The 15,203-nt window shown below is 41.3% G+C and overlaps 1 protein-coding gene across 2 annotated transcripts in view; it reads right to left on the reverse strand.

Annotated features, from left to right (window-relative positions):
* Positions 1-15,203, reverse strand: part of RNF25 (ring finger protein 25) — a 111,087-nt gene that overhangs the window by 29,792 nt on the left and 66,092 nt on the right. For both annotated transcript variants that reach the window (XM_030208995.1, XM_030208996.1), the window contains exon 5: positions 1,725-1,794. In XM_030208995.1, coding sequence (XP_030064855.1) covers positions 1,725-1,794 — 70 coding nt within the window. The remainder of the gene's footprint in view (positions 1-1,724; positions 1,795-15,203) is intronic.

Here is a 15,203-nt window from a genome sequence, read left to right on the forward strand (position 1 = left end):
TGGCCTGGATCTGCTCATTGAGAGACGACATCTGTAAAGGCTGGGGCGCCAATTCTGAGATAGCCTGAAGAGTTGTCAGTGCCGTGGAGGAAACTGGGTCCCAGGGACCAGGACAACAATGGGGGAGTGCTCTTCTCGTCACTGCTGCTTCTCAGGTACCAAGGTCCTCAATGTCCTGGAGCTCCCGGTACTGTGCATTGAGGGGGAACAATGTTTGTGCTTCTTGGCCTTCGCTCGATGCTGAGCATCAAAGGCCCTCAATGCTGACAAGTATGACGTTGAATCCACACACCTCCTTGGTGTTGGGTCAGATGCTGACTGGTCCCAGGGGACCTGCACAGCAGCTGGCATTGAAAGAGATGGAGACCCATTCCATGCACATTCACTCCCCGTGTCAGACTCGGGCCTGGCAGCCATAGGGATCAATGCTTCCAATGCCAGTGCAGACTCCAAGGCCGATACCTATGCTGACGTCGACATCGGACCTGGCTTCAAAAATCTTCTCTTTTTGGGCCTCTCTGGACTTTTGGGTTATTTTCTGCATACGCAAAAAAGAACACAGTTTAGATGATTACGGTCTGGCCACAAACCCTGGACATACCAGGCATGGGTGTCAGCTCCAGAGATGGTCTAATTGAACCGGCTACAGTGCTTAAAGTCACTGGGAACTTTAAATGACATAGAAGGGAAAATGGCCAAAACAAAATCAAACGACTCAATGGTGAGGAAAAAAAGGGACTGCTTACCCAAAAAAAGGTCAATGTAACCCAGCCCGAGCTCAGGTCTAGAGGGCCTCTGCATATGAAAAAATAAAGGAAACCAAAAAGTGAGGGAAAAAACTCTAAGAAAATTATGTGGAGTAATAACTCTATAAAAAAGAAAGCTTGAAGGAAAACAGGGCAAAAAAAAAGAAACCTGTGAGGAAAGGCAACTGAAGAGTTATTTAACCAACATGCTGCTTGAAAAGAGCAACCTCTCTTCAACACCAGATGTAGAAAGACTGCTGGTCCTGCACTTGTGAGTTGGGCAGGAAGGCACCTGCACATGTGTGGTGGGGGCACTGCCTTAAGGCTTTAGATGGATACTACACTGGGCAGCATTTCCGCAACAGGCTTCGTCACCCTCATGTGAGAATTATATGGCCTGCTTGTCTTCGGAGATCAAAAGTTAGATGGACTCCCAAGAATAAAAAGGAAGATAATTATACTACTATTTCTATGCCAAAAATCTTGTACTTAAATCTAAAGGATATGCAATTAAAGGAAAATTTGCAAAATAAATATTCTCGATCATAGTGGGTACTAAAAGCCTGATTAAAAAAAGAACTTCCAAATGCACTTTGATACATTCCAGAAGGAAGCTCAGGAGGAAGGCTCATTCAAATCATGGTATGCACAAAACGAACTCAATTGGAGACACTGTACCCAAGACAAACCACAAAATATGCCTCAAAAGCTTTGGAAAGATTCTCACATTGGCACAAAATAGAGTCAAGGGATGCATTTATATGGCTTGGTTGCACCTGCTTGTCACTAAAGAATGAGCAAACGTGCAAAAAGGTGGATTAGCGATGTCTTATTAATATATCAAGAAAGCTTCAATTACAAAAGTTTATAAAACACTGAACCACAAACTAACAGCTTATTAATGTGCCCTGAAGAACACTGAATTGGGAAAACCAATGTAAAAGCCAACTCCTTGCCCTTTTTCTTCTCAGCTCTCACCTCTATCAGATCATATATCATGGGAGCTCCCAGCCCAGCCTCTGCCACAAGTTTCAGTTTCTGTGAGATGCTGGAAAGGAGAGACAAAAAGAGAAAATGGGTTTCAGAGAACACCAGAGGACGAGAGATATTACCATCACTAATAAGTGCTTTTTCCATTCCATTCCAGTGATAACTCGCATGCATTGCAAGGGAGAATGTGGCCTCAGAGGATCAGGCTGTGAACTAAAAATCACAAATCAAAGAATTGGCTCTACCATTGATTTTGACCCCAAGTATGACCATTTTATCATCTGTCATCTCAATTATGATTCTAAATTAGGATTTACCAAACCTGTATATGCTGGGTCTCCAGTGTAGGCACATTTAACTCATGCATCTATATTGTGGCTATACTAAATATCTGTGGGGTCACCCAGGCAAGTCTAGTTAGCTTTGCTGTAAGTTCTTCAGTATAGGAATTTTAAGCATGTGTGTAATTTGTTGTAAAGTATGCTGGCTGGACTACAACGTTTCACATCTTTAAAGCATCACATTCAGGTCAATATAAACATTGCTCAGCAATAGAAATTAAGCATTAATTGCTTACCTGCAACTCATTGTTTGATCATAGAAATTCAATGAGCTACACAGATGACTCAATAACTATGTCTCATGCTGATTATTTCAAAAAGATTACTCCAAATCTTTCAAAAAAAAAAAACTTCTGGACATATGTGGGAGTTTCTGCTATTGTTCACTTTCAGCCTAGCTAATTAAGGCTACTTAATTTGAGAGAAACTCCCAAAGAAAAAGGGTGTTGGTGTCCGAGGATCTAAAAGTGAAAAAACAATGTGACAAGGCGACGTCCATGGCCAGAAGGATGATAGGCTGCACAGAGAAGGGTATAACCAGCAGAAGAAAGGAGGTGTTGATGCCCCTCTACAAGTCATTGGTGAGGCCCCACTTGGGGCCAGATGCACTAAACTTAACGAGCCCTTAACAAGCCATTAACAAGCAAGTAGTAAACCCTGGCATGCACTAAACACTTTTTTCTTAGCAGCTAACGAAAACGAAATGCAGATGAGCAAATCGTGTAGAAACCCTATTGTAATGAGATGCACTAACCTTTTCCGATTGCCTTAACGGTGGAAAACACTGGAAAATCTAATGAGATCTCGGTCTGTACCTCTCGTTGGGGCTGCGCGAGATTGAAAAAAATTATTAAAATGTAAAAAAAAAAAAAATCGGGGGGCTAAAACGGCCAAGTGCTCGTCATGGACGGCCATTATGGCCGTTCTACACCCGAAAAACTGCCCAAGTGCTCGTCACTTTATTGATAAATGTTCAATAAAAACTTCATACAACTTAAAATCCAAGTGCTCGTCCTTTTTTTTTTTTTTTAACAAAACTATTAGTGGGATTTGAAACCGCCACCTCTGGATTACAAGACTGCTGCTCTAACCACTTGGCCACAACTGTACTTACTTGGATGTCCCTCCCTTACTTCCAGGTCTCTCAGCTGAGTGAAGCACGGTCAAAAAGGACGTTTTAATTATTGCGGGGGGGGGGGGGGGGGGGGGGGGGGGGGGAGGGGAGGGGGGAGGCTGCCCAAAGTGGACTTTTTTTTTTTTTGAAGCAAAGCTTTATTAAAAAAAAAAAATCAAACAGGCTCCGATGCTGCAGGCTCTTTTTTGGACATTCAACCCCGCCATAATAAAAATGTCCTTTTTGGCCGTGCTTCACTCAGCTGAGAGCCCTGGAAGTCTCTGAGCCAATCACAGCGCTATGGACGCTAAACGCCAAAAAGGACGTTTTTATTATTGCGGGGTTGAATGTCCAAAAAACAGCCTGCAGCATCGGAGCCTGTTTGATTTTTTTTTAATAAAGCTTTGCTTCAAAAAAAAAAAAGAAAGTCCATTTTGGGCAGCCTCCCCCCCCCACCCCCCCCCCACCGCAATAATAAAAATGTCCTTTTTGGCCGTGCTTCACTCAGCTGAGAGACCTGGAAGTAAGGGAGGGACATCCAAGTAAGTACAGTTGTGGCTGAGTGGTTAGAGCAGCAGTCTTGTAATCCAGAGGTGGCAGGTTCAAATCCCACTAATAGTTTTGTTAAAAAAAAAAAAAAAAGGACGAGCACTTGGATTTTTTTTCCACTTTTTTAAGTTGTATGAAGTCTTCATTGAACATTTATCAAAACAGCATTAAAAAATACAGCACTCCAGAACAAGTAAGTAATAGCATAACTGATCAGCTCCAGGTCTCTCTCAGACAATCCCAGAGCGTTTAGCTGTTACCAGTATCAGCTAAACGCACTGGGATTGGCTGAGAGAGACCTGGAGGGAGGGACGTCCAAAAAGTTTTGATTTGTGTCCTCTCACGTCCCGATTTTCTGGGCTGGAAGGCTCCTCTGTATCAGGTTAGTTTTTATTCTCTTGCCCCTGAACTGTACATTAGCTTGTAGCCTGTAAAAAGAACGTCTTTTTAGAGGGAGTTTTTTTTATAGTGAAGGATATCCATAAAGGACGTCCTTGGCATGTGCAGAGCAGCCAGCATAACGCTTGGCTGCTCTGCACATGCTTGACCAGCTGACTATCCGACTGTTTAACGACGGAATAGAGAATGCAAGTGAGCTACAACAAGCAGCTCATTTGCATTCCTATTCCTTGATGCATGCCCGTTCCTTACCGATTCGCTAAGGGAATCGGTAAGGGAAGGGCTCTAACGATTAATTAGTGCATCTAGCCCTTGGAGTACTGTGTTCAGTTTTGGAGGCCGTATCTTGCAAAAGATGTAAAAAGACTGGAAGTGGTGCAAAGAAAAGCTACAAAAGTGGTATGGATTTGCACTTGAGAGACTTGCTGACATGAACATGTATACCTCGGAGGAAAGAAGAAACTGGGGTAAAATGATACAGACGTTCAAATATTTGAAAGATATTAATCCGCAAACAAACCTTTTCTGGAGACGGGAAGGTGGTAGAACTAGAGGACATGAATTGAGGTTGAAGGGGGGCAGACTCAAAAGTAATGCTAGGAAGTATTTTTTCACAGAGAAGGTGGTGGATACATGGAATGGTCTCCTGCTTGAAGTGGTGGAGATGAAAATGGTAACGGAATTCAAACATGCATGGGATAAACACAAAGGAATCCTGTTTAAAGGAATTGTTCCACGGAATCTTAGCAGAGGTTGGGTGGTGACGCCGGTAATTGGGAAACAAAACGGGTATTGGGCAGACTTCTAAGGTCTACGCCCTTGATTGTGAGTGAATAGATATGGATGGGCTCGAGTGTAAATTTTAAGGGGCTTTGACATTAGCTTCAGAACTTTTATTACAAGAAGAGTGCTGGGCAGACTTCTGTGGTCTGCACCTTGAGAATGGCAAGGACAAATCAAACTCGGGTATACATATGAAGTATCACATACAATGTAAAATGAGTTTATATTGTTGGGCAGACTGGATGGACTGTACAGGTCTTTATCTGCCGTCATTTACTATGTTACTATGTAAGAGGGCTGTATGGCTTGCTGCATTGTTGGCATCAGAGAAAAAACCTCTGGTAAGCTGTCACACCATTTTGATAGTTTTTGGGCTTGCATGTGGTATATAAGAAATAAAATTACCCCTTTCTCTGATGAAAGCAGGTGCAATTATTCAAATAGGTGGGACACCCTAGCTCAGGCCTGCCTGTAGATGGGACATCCTAGCTCAGGCCTGTCTTTAGCAAAGAGAAAAATGTATAATTTGACCACCAACAATGAACAGAAAACAGTTTTGTAATACACAGTGATGAGGGGACATGGGAAAGATTAAAAAAAAATGTGAAGATTAAAGCACCAGTGATGGTTTTCTAAAGGTCTCATCTATCCTTTTCACTAGAGCACGAGATTGAGGGTGCTTCGGAACGCTGCTGTGGCTGGAGATGCACATGGCTGTGTGCAGGTTCCTGCCTCAGAAGATATTTAATTACATCTGCATTGAGAACCGGGCTGCAGGGATTCCACGAGGAGATTTGGTGAGCAGTACCGCACCACTTCCCACTTTTGTACCGAATCCTAATATTACTATCTTGTTGTTATCTGTTGAGATCGCCTTGCTAACATAATGTAGTAGATCTAAATTGTAATAACTTAGATAACTTACATTTACAATACAATCTCTCAACTGTATGTATGTTGTTATTGTTATGTCGCCCAACCAACCCACACACACTTCACTACCCAACCAAAATATCTCACCAGCATGATCCTTTGGAAAATAATCATCATCTTCCACTCACTCACTACAACTCACGCAACTCCCATCACCCCCCCAACTGAACTCAATATAATTCCACTCCTCCAATACAACTCAAACACTCACATAATACCCTCTCCCTTACAAACCAACAACAACCACAAAAACCTATCAACATCCACAACATCATCTTCAAAAACAGACACAGGCCCTCACAATCCAAAAATGAGACAACTTATCAAAATTCGCCCAGCTCTACAAATTGCCGATCCTCATCTATCTATCCAAATAGGATACATCAACGCCAGATCAGTGGTAAACAAAAGCGAAATCATCACGTACTGGATCACCTCAGACAACCTTGCCCTACTTTTCATCACTGAAACCTGGATCCGTAATTCAGAAGATCCCATTATAAAAGAACTATGTCCACCGAGTTACAAAATATCACACTGGCCTAGAAAAGACAAAAGAGGAGGCGGAATTGCTCATCTACAGGTCATACTTCTCTCCTTAGAACCCATATCAGAGTCCATTTCAACCCAACTTGAAATCGCCTCTTTAAAACTATATAGCCCCACGCTACACGAACACCTAACCTGCATACTGTTTTATAGACCTCCCAATAACTGGAACCATAACCAAACCACTTTCATGGACTTTATATCAAATGCATGTGTCAGCAACTCCAATATACTACTATTAGGGGACCTAAACCTCCATCTAGAACAATCCAATTCTGCCCACACTCGGGACTGTAAAGACTTCCTCCAACTATGTGATTTCAAACTTCCTCCAACAGTACCAACACATATTAAAGGACACTCTCTCGACATTATCACACACAAACACTCCACAGACCAAAATTTCCTCTTATCAGACATCCGCTGGATTGCTTCTCCCTGGACCGACCACTACAAAGCAATCCTATCCGTACAATGGCGGAAAAAAGACCAACTCAAACCACCCAATCCCATAACAATCAACACCAGAGGACGAATTGATAAGGAAACCTTCTGGCAACAAATCTATGACGACAATTGGTCAACAGATCCAAACTCAAACCACTTCCTTGCAGAATGGGACCAAAGGTGCAAACTTATTCTGGATGAAATCGCTCCGCTAAACTCCAAAACATTACATACACTGGAAAAACCCTCACCATGGTTCACCGAGGAACTAAAAAAACTAAACAAACAAACCAGGAAACTAGAAAAAACTTGGAGCAAATCAAAAGACGATCTTACCCTGAATGCGTGCAAACAAACACATAAGAAATACAAAAATGGTATTAAACGTGCCAAAAGAACATATTACACAAAACAAATCAGAACCACCGGAACAGACATAAAAAAGCAATACAAAATTAGAAAGAATCTTCTCAACACGAATCCAGTAACAGCATCATCCTCAAAGTGTCCATCCGCCGATCAGTTAGCCAAACACTTCAACGATAAAATCATCAATCTGTGCAACACAATTCCCCATGATGACGCCAACATCGATATTTTCCTTGACGAACTGGACCCCAACTTAGAAGAAATCTCAGTAGACCGCTACTGGACAGACTTCACCCCCCTCAGCACTAAGGAAATCTCCATAGCACTATCCAAACTCTCCAAGTCTTACTGCCAACTGGACCCATGTCCCAACTACTTAATGAAAAATGCCCCAGCACGATTCATTACAGACTTTACCACCCACCGAAATTTTCTACTTCAACAAGGCTCCTTTCCCTCTGAATATTCTACTCACACCAATACCAAAAAACCCCAAGAAACCAGCGAAAGATATCACTAACTATCGACCTGTGGCCTCCATCCCTCTTCTTTTTTTTTTTTTATTTTATTTTATTTATAAATTTTACAATTACATTCCAAAGCTGAACTTTGTCAAGAAATAATAAGTAATTTACATAATAAGGAAACATAATTAGAGAAAATATTCTCATCAAATTAGTGTCATTGTTTGTAGTCCTCAACAAGAGGGGAGACATTAAGTAAATCTTATAAGAGGATAAGAATACTACAAGTAATATATATGTTTAAATCAAGAATGCGTTGGGGTTGTCACTACTAATAATAATTAAAGTCCTTCCATTGGTTCCTGTGGTGGTTTAGGTAACCTTGCATTTAAAAAAGATCGCAATTGCAAAACATCAAAGAAATGAAATGTCTTGTTTTCATAGAACACTACACATTTACAGGGAAATCGAAGCTGAAACTTAGCTCCCAATTGTATAGTCTCTTGCCTCATCGTCAAAAACTTTTTTCGGCGCTCTTGTGTAGTCCTTGACACATCTGGGAAAATTTGAATTCTTTCTCCCAAGAAAACAGCAGAAGAAATTTGTTTTAAATATTGCCTCAAAATTGCCTCTTTGTCTGTGAGGAAAACGAAGGATACCAATAATGTAGACCTAAATTCTACCTCTTCCTGTGACTGCTCTAACAGAGCAGACACATCCAAGTTTTCCACAGCAGTATTCTCCACTGCTTTATCTTTTCCTTTAATATCTCGAACAGGCAATAGATAAAGTTTTTGTATGGGAGGAAAATTTGTCTCAGGATATTTAAAGACTTCTTTCAAGAACTTATTGAACAGATCTCTCAGTGGAATAAATTTAACAAAGGGAAAATTCAAAAACCTCAAATTTAAATTTCTAGATCCATTCTCTAAGTTTTCAATCTTCCTGTGCATCAGGTCTGCATTTTGAAGTAATTTATATTCTTGTTCTTTCAATTGTGAGATAGAAAGTTCACATTGTTTCAGATTATTTGCTTGGGATACCAATTCTGATTGAAGGGTCTCTGTCTTTAAAGTATTAGTTTGAAAACTGGAAACTAGGGAAAAACATATTTTATGCAAGGATTCCATCGCCCCCCACAAAGATTCCAACGTCACCTTTGTTGGTTTCTCCAGAGGCTGTAGTTGCAGTACAGGTTCCAACCGTTGGTCCGCCATTTCCTGAACGGGCCGGGTTTCTTCTTGGATGTTAATCGGACTACTGCTGCTTCTGGGAGTAGATGTTTGATTCGGTTCTTGGCGGGAAATTCCCGGTTGTAGCAGCGCAACGCTAAGGGAGTGCTCCTTCCCCGATTCCCCAGCTTCGTACTGTGGGGCGGGACTTCCTTTCGCGTCGATACCTACTACTCGAGGCAAACACGGACTCCTTGGGCTGAGTGATAATTCACTCCCCTGATCGAGGCTCCTCTCCGCCTCAATCTGCAGGACGCCCGATGTAGTAACTGGAGCTGTGTAGTCGGTTATCGGAGGTTGCCGTCTAGGAGGGTCCTTAGAGGGTAAGGAGCTACCACCTCTCGTTTTTCCCTTTCTTTTGGGCATAGCAATAGAAAGCAGACTAAACTGAATTGAAAGAGTCCTCCGAGCTCAGACCACACGTCTTACCCCGACGCCATCTTGAATGCGTCTCCCCTCCATCCCTCTTCTAACCAAGCTGATGGAAAATAGAGTGACCTCCCAATTGAACGATTACATACAAAAGTTCTCCATACTGCATGAGTCACAATCGGGTTTTCGACCTGCACACAGCACAGAAACAGTATTACTCACCCTAATATCCAAGTTCAAACAAGAAATTTCAACAGGCAATAAAATACCTCTTTTGCAGTTCGACCTATCCAGCGCATTTGACATGGTAGACCACAATATTCTCACAAAACTACTGGACAAACTAGGAATTGGTGGTAACATCATCAAGTGGATAAAAAGTTTCATCACCACCAGAACTTATCAAGTCAAACCAACCTCATCAATATCGTCTGCGTGGTCATCAAAATGCGGAGTCCCCCAAGGATCGCCTCTATTCCCAATCCTATTCAACCTTATGATGATCCCTCTGGCCAAATCTCTATCCAAATCTGGCTTAAACCCCTTCATCTATGCAGATGACATCACCATATTCATCCCTTTCCAATCCAACCTAGCAGAAATCATGGATAAAATAATTACTGGCATGAACATCCTAGCCTCCTGGGCTAATGCTTTCAAGATGAAATTGAACAAGGAAAAAACTCAATGCTTGATTCTCTCATCACAACACTCCACTTTGCTCCCAACCACCCTGATCACCCCAGACGTTACAATCTCAATATCCGATAATCTAAAGATCTTAGGAGTAACTCTAGACAACCACCTAACTTTAGAAACTCATGCAAAAACCATGACGAAAAAGATGTTCAACATGATGTGGCTACTGAAAAGAGCAAAACCATTCCTCCCACAAAAACCTTTCCGCAATCTGGTACAATCCATAGTACTCACCCATGCCGACTACTGCAACAGCATATTCACTGGCTGCAAAGCCCAAATCCTGAAAAAACTTCAAACTGCCCAAAACACAGCAGCCAGACTCATTTTTGGTAAATCACGATTTGAAAACGCTACACCACTCCGTGAAAAACTCCACTGGCTCCCTATCAAAGAACGAATAAACTTCAAAGTCCACACACTGAACCACAAGATCCTCCACGGAGAATCCCCAAGTTACATGACCAATTTGATCGATCTCCCAGCCAGGAACAGGTCCAAATCTTCTCGAACATATCTCAATCTTCACCTTCCCAACTGCAAAGGTCTCAAATACAAAACCTACTACGCATCCAACTTCTCTGTTAAAGGCAGCCAATTCTGGAACGCCATACCAAGATACATCCAAACAACCACTGAACATCTACCTTTCCGAAAGTTGTTGAAAACTTACCTCTTCAAACAAGCCTATCCAAATGACCCAACTTAATTCGCGAACCACTCCTCTATACCAATATTACCAATACCTTAATCCCTCCCTATTGTCCTACTACAAACAATTGTGCTATCTCTGTGATACTTTGTGCAAATATTCTTGAGATTTTTGCATCGCCACTCGCTCGCTCTTAAGGAGGAACTGTGCATTTCTTTATGCCATTATCTTCCTGAGTGTTACCCATCTAACCATTGAATACTCCTTGGGAAGAAAGGATTGTGTATCCCTTAGTGTTTTTTCCCCAGTGTGCCAATCACCCCAAAGATTGAAACACTTCCGGAAGACTCCTGAGGAAGGCGCTACGGTGCCAAAACACGGCTGTGTTGAGTCACCTATTCACAATAAAAATCATTGTTTTAACTAATTTATACGTCTGCCCCATTGTTTGAATATAGCCTATTTTCCCCACTCCTTTTTTTGTTTTCGATACTTTGTTACCAAACATTGTAAGCTGCACTGAACCTGCTATCGAGCGGGAAAGAGCGGGGTATAAATGCTACAAATAAATAAATTAATTAAACTAGCATTGCAAGATTTTACTTCTTCTAACAACTACTGCTGTACCACTCCAGTGTTTCCTCATTTGTCTCCAGCATTAAATGGGGTGGGGGTCGGTGGGTGTCAATGCAGAAGGCCGTGCATTAGAACCACTGACTGCAGGGTTTCTAATGCGAGCTTTCTGCAAAAGGTTACATGTAGGATGCAGTAATCAATGAGCATGCAAAATTACTGCTGCATTAAAATTGCGGCACTAATGTGTAGCTCATTGCAAAGATGTCCCCCTTCCTGTCAATGCATGAATGGTGACCGGGGGGACATTGAAAGAAAAAAAAAAAAGTCAGGAGCTGCATCCCACCATCACCCCTACTGTTCCCTGGTGTCTAGTGGCACCCCCAACCTCCTCCCCCTCCCCCAGATTTCCCCCTCTGGCATACCTTGAAGAGGCAATGCCCACTCACTACTGCCTCCAGCACTGCTATCTTCTAAAATAGCAGCGCCTGACCCCACCTGGTGCATCCTGGTCTGCCAAATAAAGACATTTTCCCTTATTTAGTAGTCTCCACCCAGGCTACCAAATAAGTAAAAAATTCCCTTATTTGGCAGATTGACCTCTAACTCCAGCCCTGCCTTCTTCAAGAAACATTCCTCTTTCTATAGCTTATAGTCCATCTCCATCTTTCTCTCCTGAGTTCCACCTGGTATAGGGAAACACTTCTGTAAGAAGTGGTAACTACAAGTCCTATGAGGCAGTGGGCTGTAAACTTAGCTGGACCAGGCTAGTGAAGCCTGGGAAAGGAATGGTGATTTAACTGCTTTGAGCAGGGCTAATTACTAGGGCTGAGGTGCTGACAGCTGCAGTAATTAGCATCCACTTTAACTGAAAGGATTCCTTCCTTTCAAAGTGGATGCTAATTACTGCAGCTGTCAGCACCTCAGCCCTAGTAATTAGCCCTGCTCAAAGCAGTTAAATCACCATTCCTTTCCCAGGCTTCACTAGCCTGGTCCGGCTAAGCTTACAGCCCACTGCCTCACAGGACTTGTAGTTACCACTTCTTACAGAAATATCCTCATTTTCTAGCTTCCATTGCTTTAAAGTAAAAAAAAAAAAAAAAAGGGTAAATGGTGTTCTAAAATGTATTTGAAAGCTGCTGTTTCATGGACTGTTCCCTAGTCTTATCACTATGATAGGGTAAACAGCATTGCTAACAATGTGCTCCAAAACACTCACAATTTTGTAAAAGCTCTTATATCTTTTTCAGTTATATTTTCATCAAACTAAAGAGCACTAATACGTTTAGAATTATCTGCAACTAAGCCATTTCAGCCCCTCTATAATCATTGTCACTCTTTATGGTAGCTTTTTGTATTTCTGGGATATATAGAAAGTCCTGCAAGTGCTCAGTAGATCACTTCAGAAAGATCTAAAGCTTTGTTTACATTTCTCAATCTGGGATTCCATCAAATGATGTCACCCAGTTGTGAGGACTGATATCATGTTGTCCTCGAAGACCACTTGTTTAGACTAGAGGGTAAATAACATTGCTTTCATATCTTATCAAGACAAAACACCAGCAACAATTTGAGGTATGCTGACTTCATTACAGAATGTATCTAATCCTATGTACAAAATGCTGGGTTCCATATTAGGAATTAACATTTGGGAAAAGGATCTTTGGCATCACTGTAGAGAATATATTGATATCTTCAGCAAATATGCAGAAGCAGTCAAGAATAGCCAATCTTAGGAATTATTGGGAAAGAAATTGAGAAAATGGAGAACATCATAATGTTTCTAACAGTAGAGCCACACTTTGACTGTTGTGTGTAATCTGCTTGCCCCATCTCAAAAACACGATGAGGCGTATTTTTAAATCTCTTAGACTGACACTGTTACATAGTAACCTATAGAACTTTGTAAGTATAAGTGCTTTGAAAATAAGCCTCATCGTGTTTTTGAGATGGGGCAAGCAGAATACACACAACAGTCAAAGTGTGGCTCTACTGTTAGAAACATTATGATGTTCTCCATTTTCTCAATTTCTTTCCCAATAATTCCTAAGATTGGCTATTCTTGACTGCTTCTGCATATTTGCTGAAGATATCAATATATTCTCTACAGTGATGCCAAAGATCCTTTTCCCAAATGTTAATTCCTAATATGGAACCCAGCATTTTGTACATAGGATTAGATACATTCTGTAATGAAGTCAGCATACCTCAAATTGTTGCTGGTGTTTTGTCTTGATAAGATATGAAAGCAATGTTATTTACCCTCTAGTCTAAACAAGTGGTCTTCGAGGACAACATGATATCAGTCCTCACAACTGGGTGACATCATTTGATGGAATCCCAGATTGAGAAATGTAAACAAAGCTTTAGATCTTTCTGAAGTGATCTACTGAGCACTTGCAGGACTTTCTGAATTAGCTTTGTTGCTATTGGGAGGAAAAAGTAACTCCTAGGGAAGGTGAACTGGTTTTGTGAGAACTAACTTACTATTTTCTGGAAACATTAGTTGAAGGGTAGGAAAACGGTTTACTTGGAGCAAAAGCAGGATATCAATATCTTAGCTACAACAGCATAGGAAAACTATAGCATGTGTTGGTGAAATATGGTCCTATATTTAGTTGATCAAAGTGACTTTTAGTGTACCGTACTAGACAGAGACACTTGTACTGTGCTGGAGCGTTGTAGTTCCGGGAAAACCCAGCAGTGTTTCGCTACACTAAAAGACACTTTGATCAACTAAATATAGGACCATAACACATGCTACAGTTTTCCTATGCTATTTTACAGCAGTGCTGTTTGAAGGACGTTTTGGCCTTTTTTTTTTTCTTTGCTATTGCAAAGAGCATTTGTTCTACCTCTGAGGCAGGTGCACTTTGTGCCAAAACAAGGCCTGTGTCGAGTCTATTACATTAAAGATTCTGCATTGTTCCAGACTTGAGGGCTCATTTGTGCTTTTTTAAATCACTTTGGTTTGTGTACTTTTGGACCATCTCTTTGCGCCTTTCTGAGGAGGTGAAAGGCAGATGAGAGCTGAGGGGGTAAGTACAGAATGGAGCTGAAGGACTAGGATAGAGAGTAGGTTAAATACAGAAGGGAACAGGACAAAGAGAGACGGGGCAATGGGAGCTCTGGAGAAGGGGTGAAAGATGGAAAGCCTAGGTGACTGAAGGGTGAAAACAAGGGTGAATAAACAGGAAAATGCAAGGTAAAATAGATGTGGAATAAATAGAAAGGCAAATAAGAGAAAAATGGAAAAAGGAAACATCAGTGTCAGAGACATGTAGAGGAAGAATGGAAGACAACAGTAGGAGAGAAAACAAATGAAAAGGCCACCCTGAAAAAGAACCTAGACGACTGACAAGAAAAATGGAGAACAGAGGAATAAGATGATGAGAAAACAAAGGTAGAAAAGAAAAAACATTTTCCATCTTTAGGGACTGGGATTTGTGCACAAAGTAGAGGAAGAAATGCATTTCTGTTTTTCTTTTTCCAATACTGCACTTTTCAGTCTAGCTCTTTGGGGAGTTTCTATTTCAGTTTTTGCCTGCATGCTTGGATTCTAATTTGTGATCTCTTATTCTGTACTAGATGAGGGTCTGCATGTGTGCCCGAGGTGAAGGATTCAGCTTGTGTGTAGTTCTTGTGTAAGGATTTCTAGCAATTTGATTTGTTGAGTTTCCCCAGTTGGAAGTGTGTTGAAGTTCTAGGGCCTAGTGCAATATTTGTAGTGTTGCCTTTTCACTGGTAGGGTTGATGCAATTTGAATCGTGGGAGTTATTATTTTGGCATAGTGTTTGCTATATGGGTTCTGAGTCTTTTTTTTTTTTTTTGCAGGGTTTTGTTTTACTTTACAAAGTGTTTCCAGAGGAATATGAGTGTGCTCCCAAGATTTATTTATTTATTGCATTTGTATCCCACCTTTTCCCACCTATTTGCAGGCTCAAAGTGGCTTACAGAGTGTGGTTATGACAATCATTTTGTGATAACAGGT

The sequence above is a fragment of the Microcaecilia unicolor genome, chromosome 7, assembly GCF_901765095.1.
Source record: "Microcaecilia unicolor chromosome 7, aMicUni1.1, whole genome shotgun sequence".
Taxonomy (NCBI): Eukaryota; Metazoa; Chordata; class Amphibia; order Gymnophiona; family Siphonopidae; genus Microcaecilia; species Microcaecilia unicolor.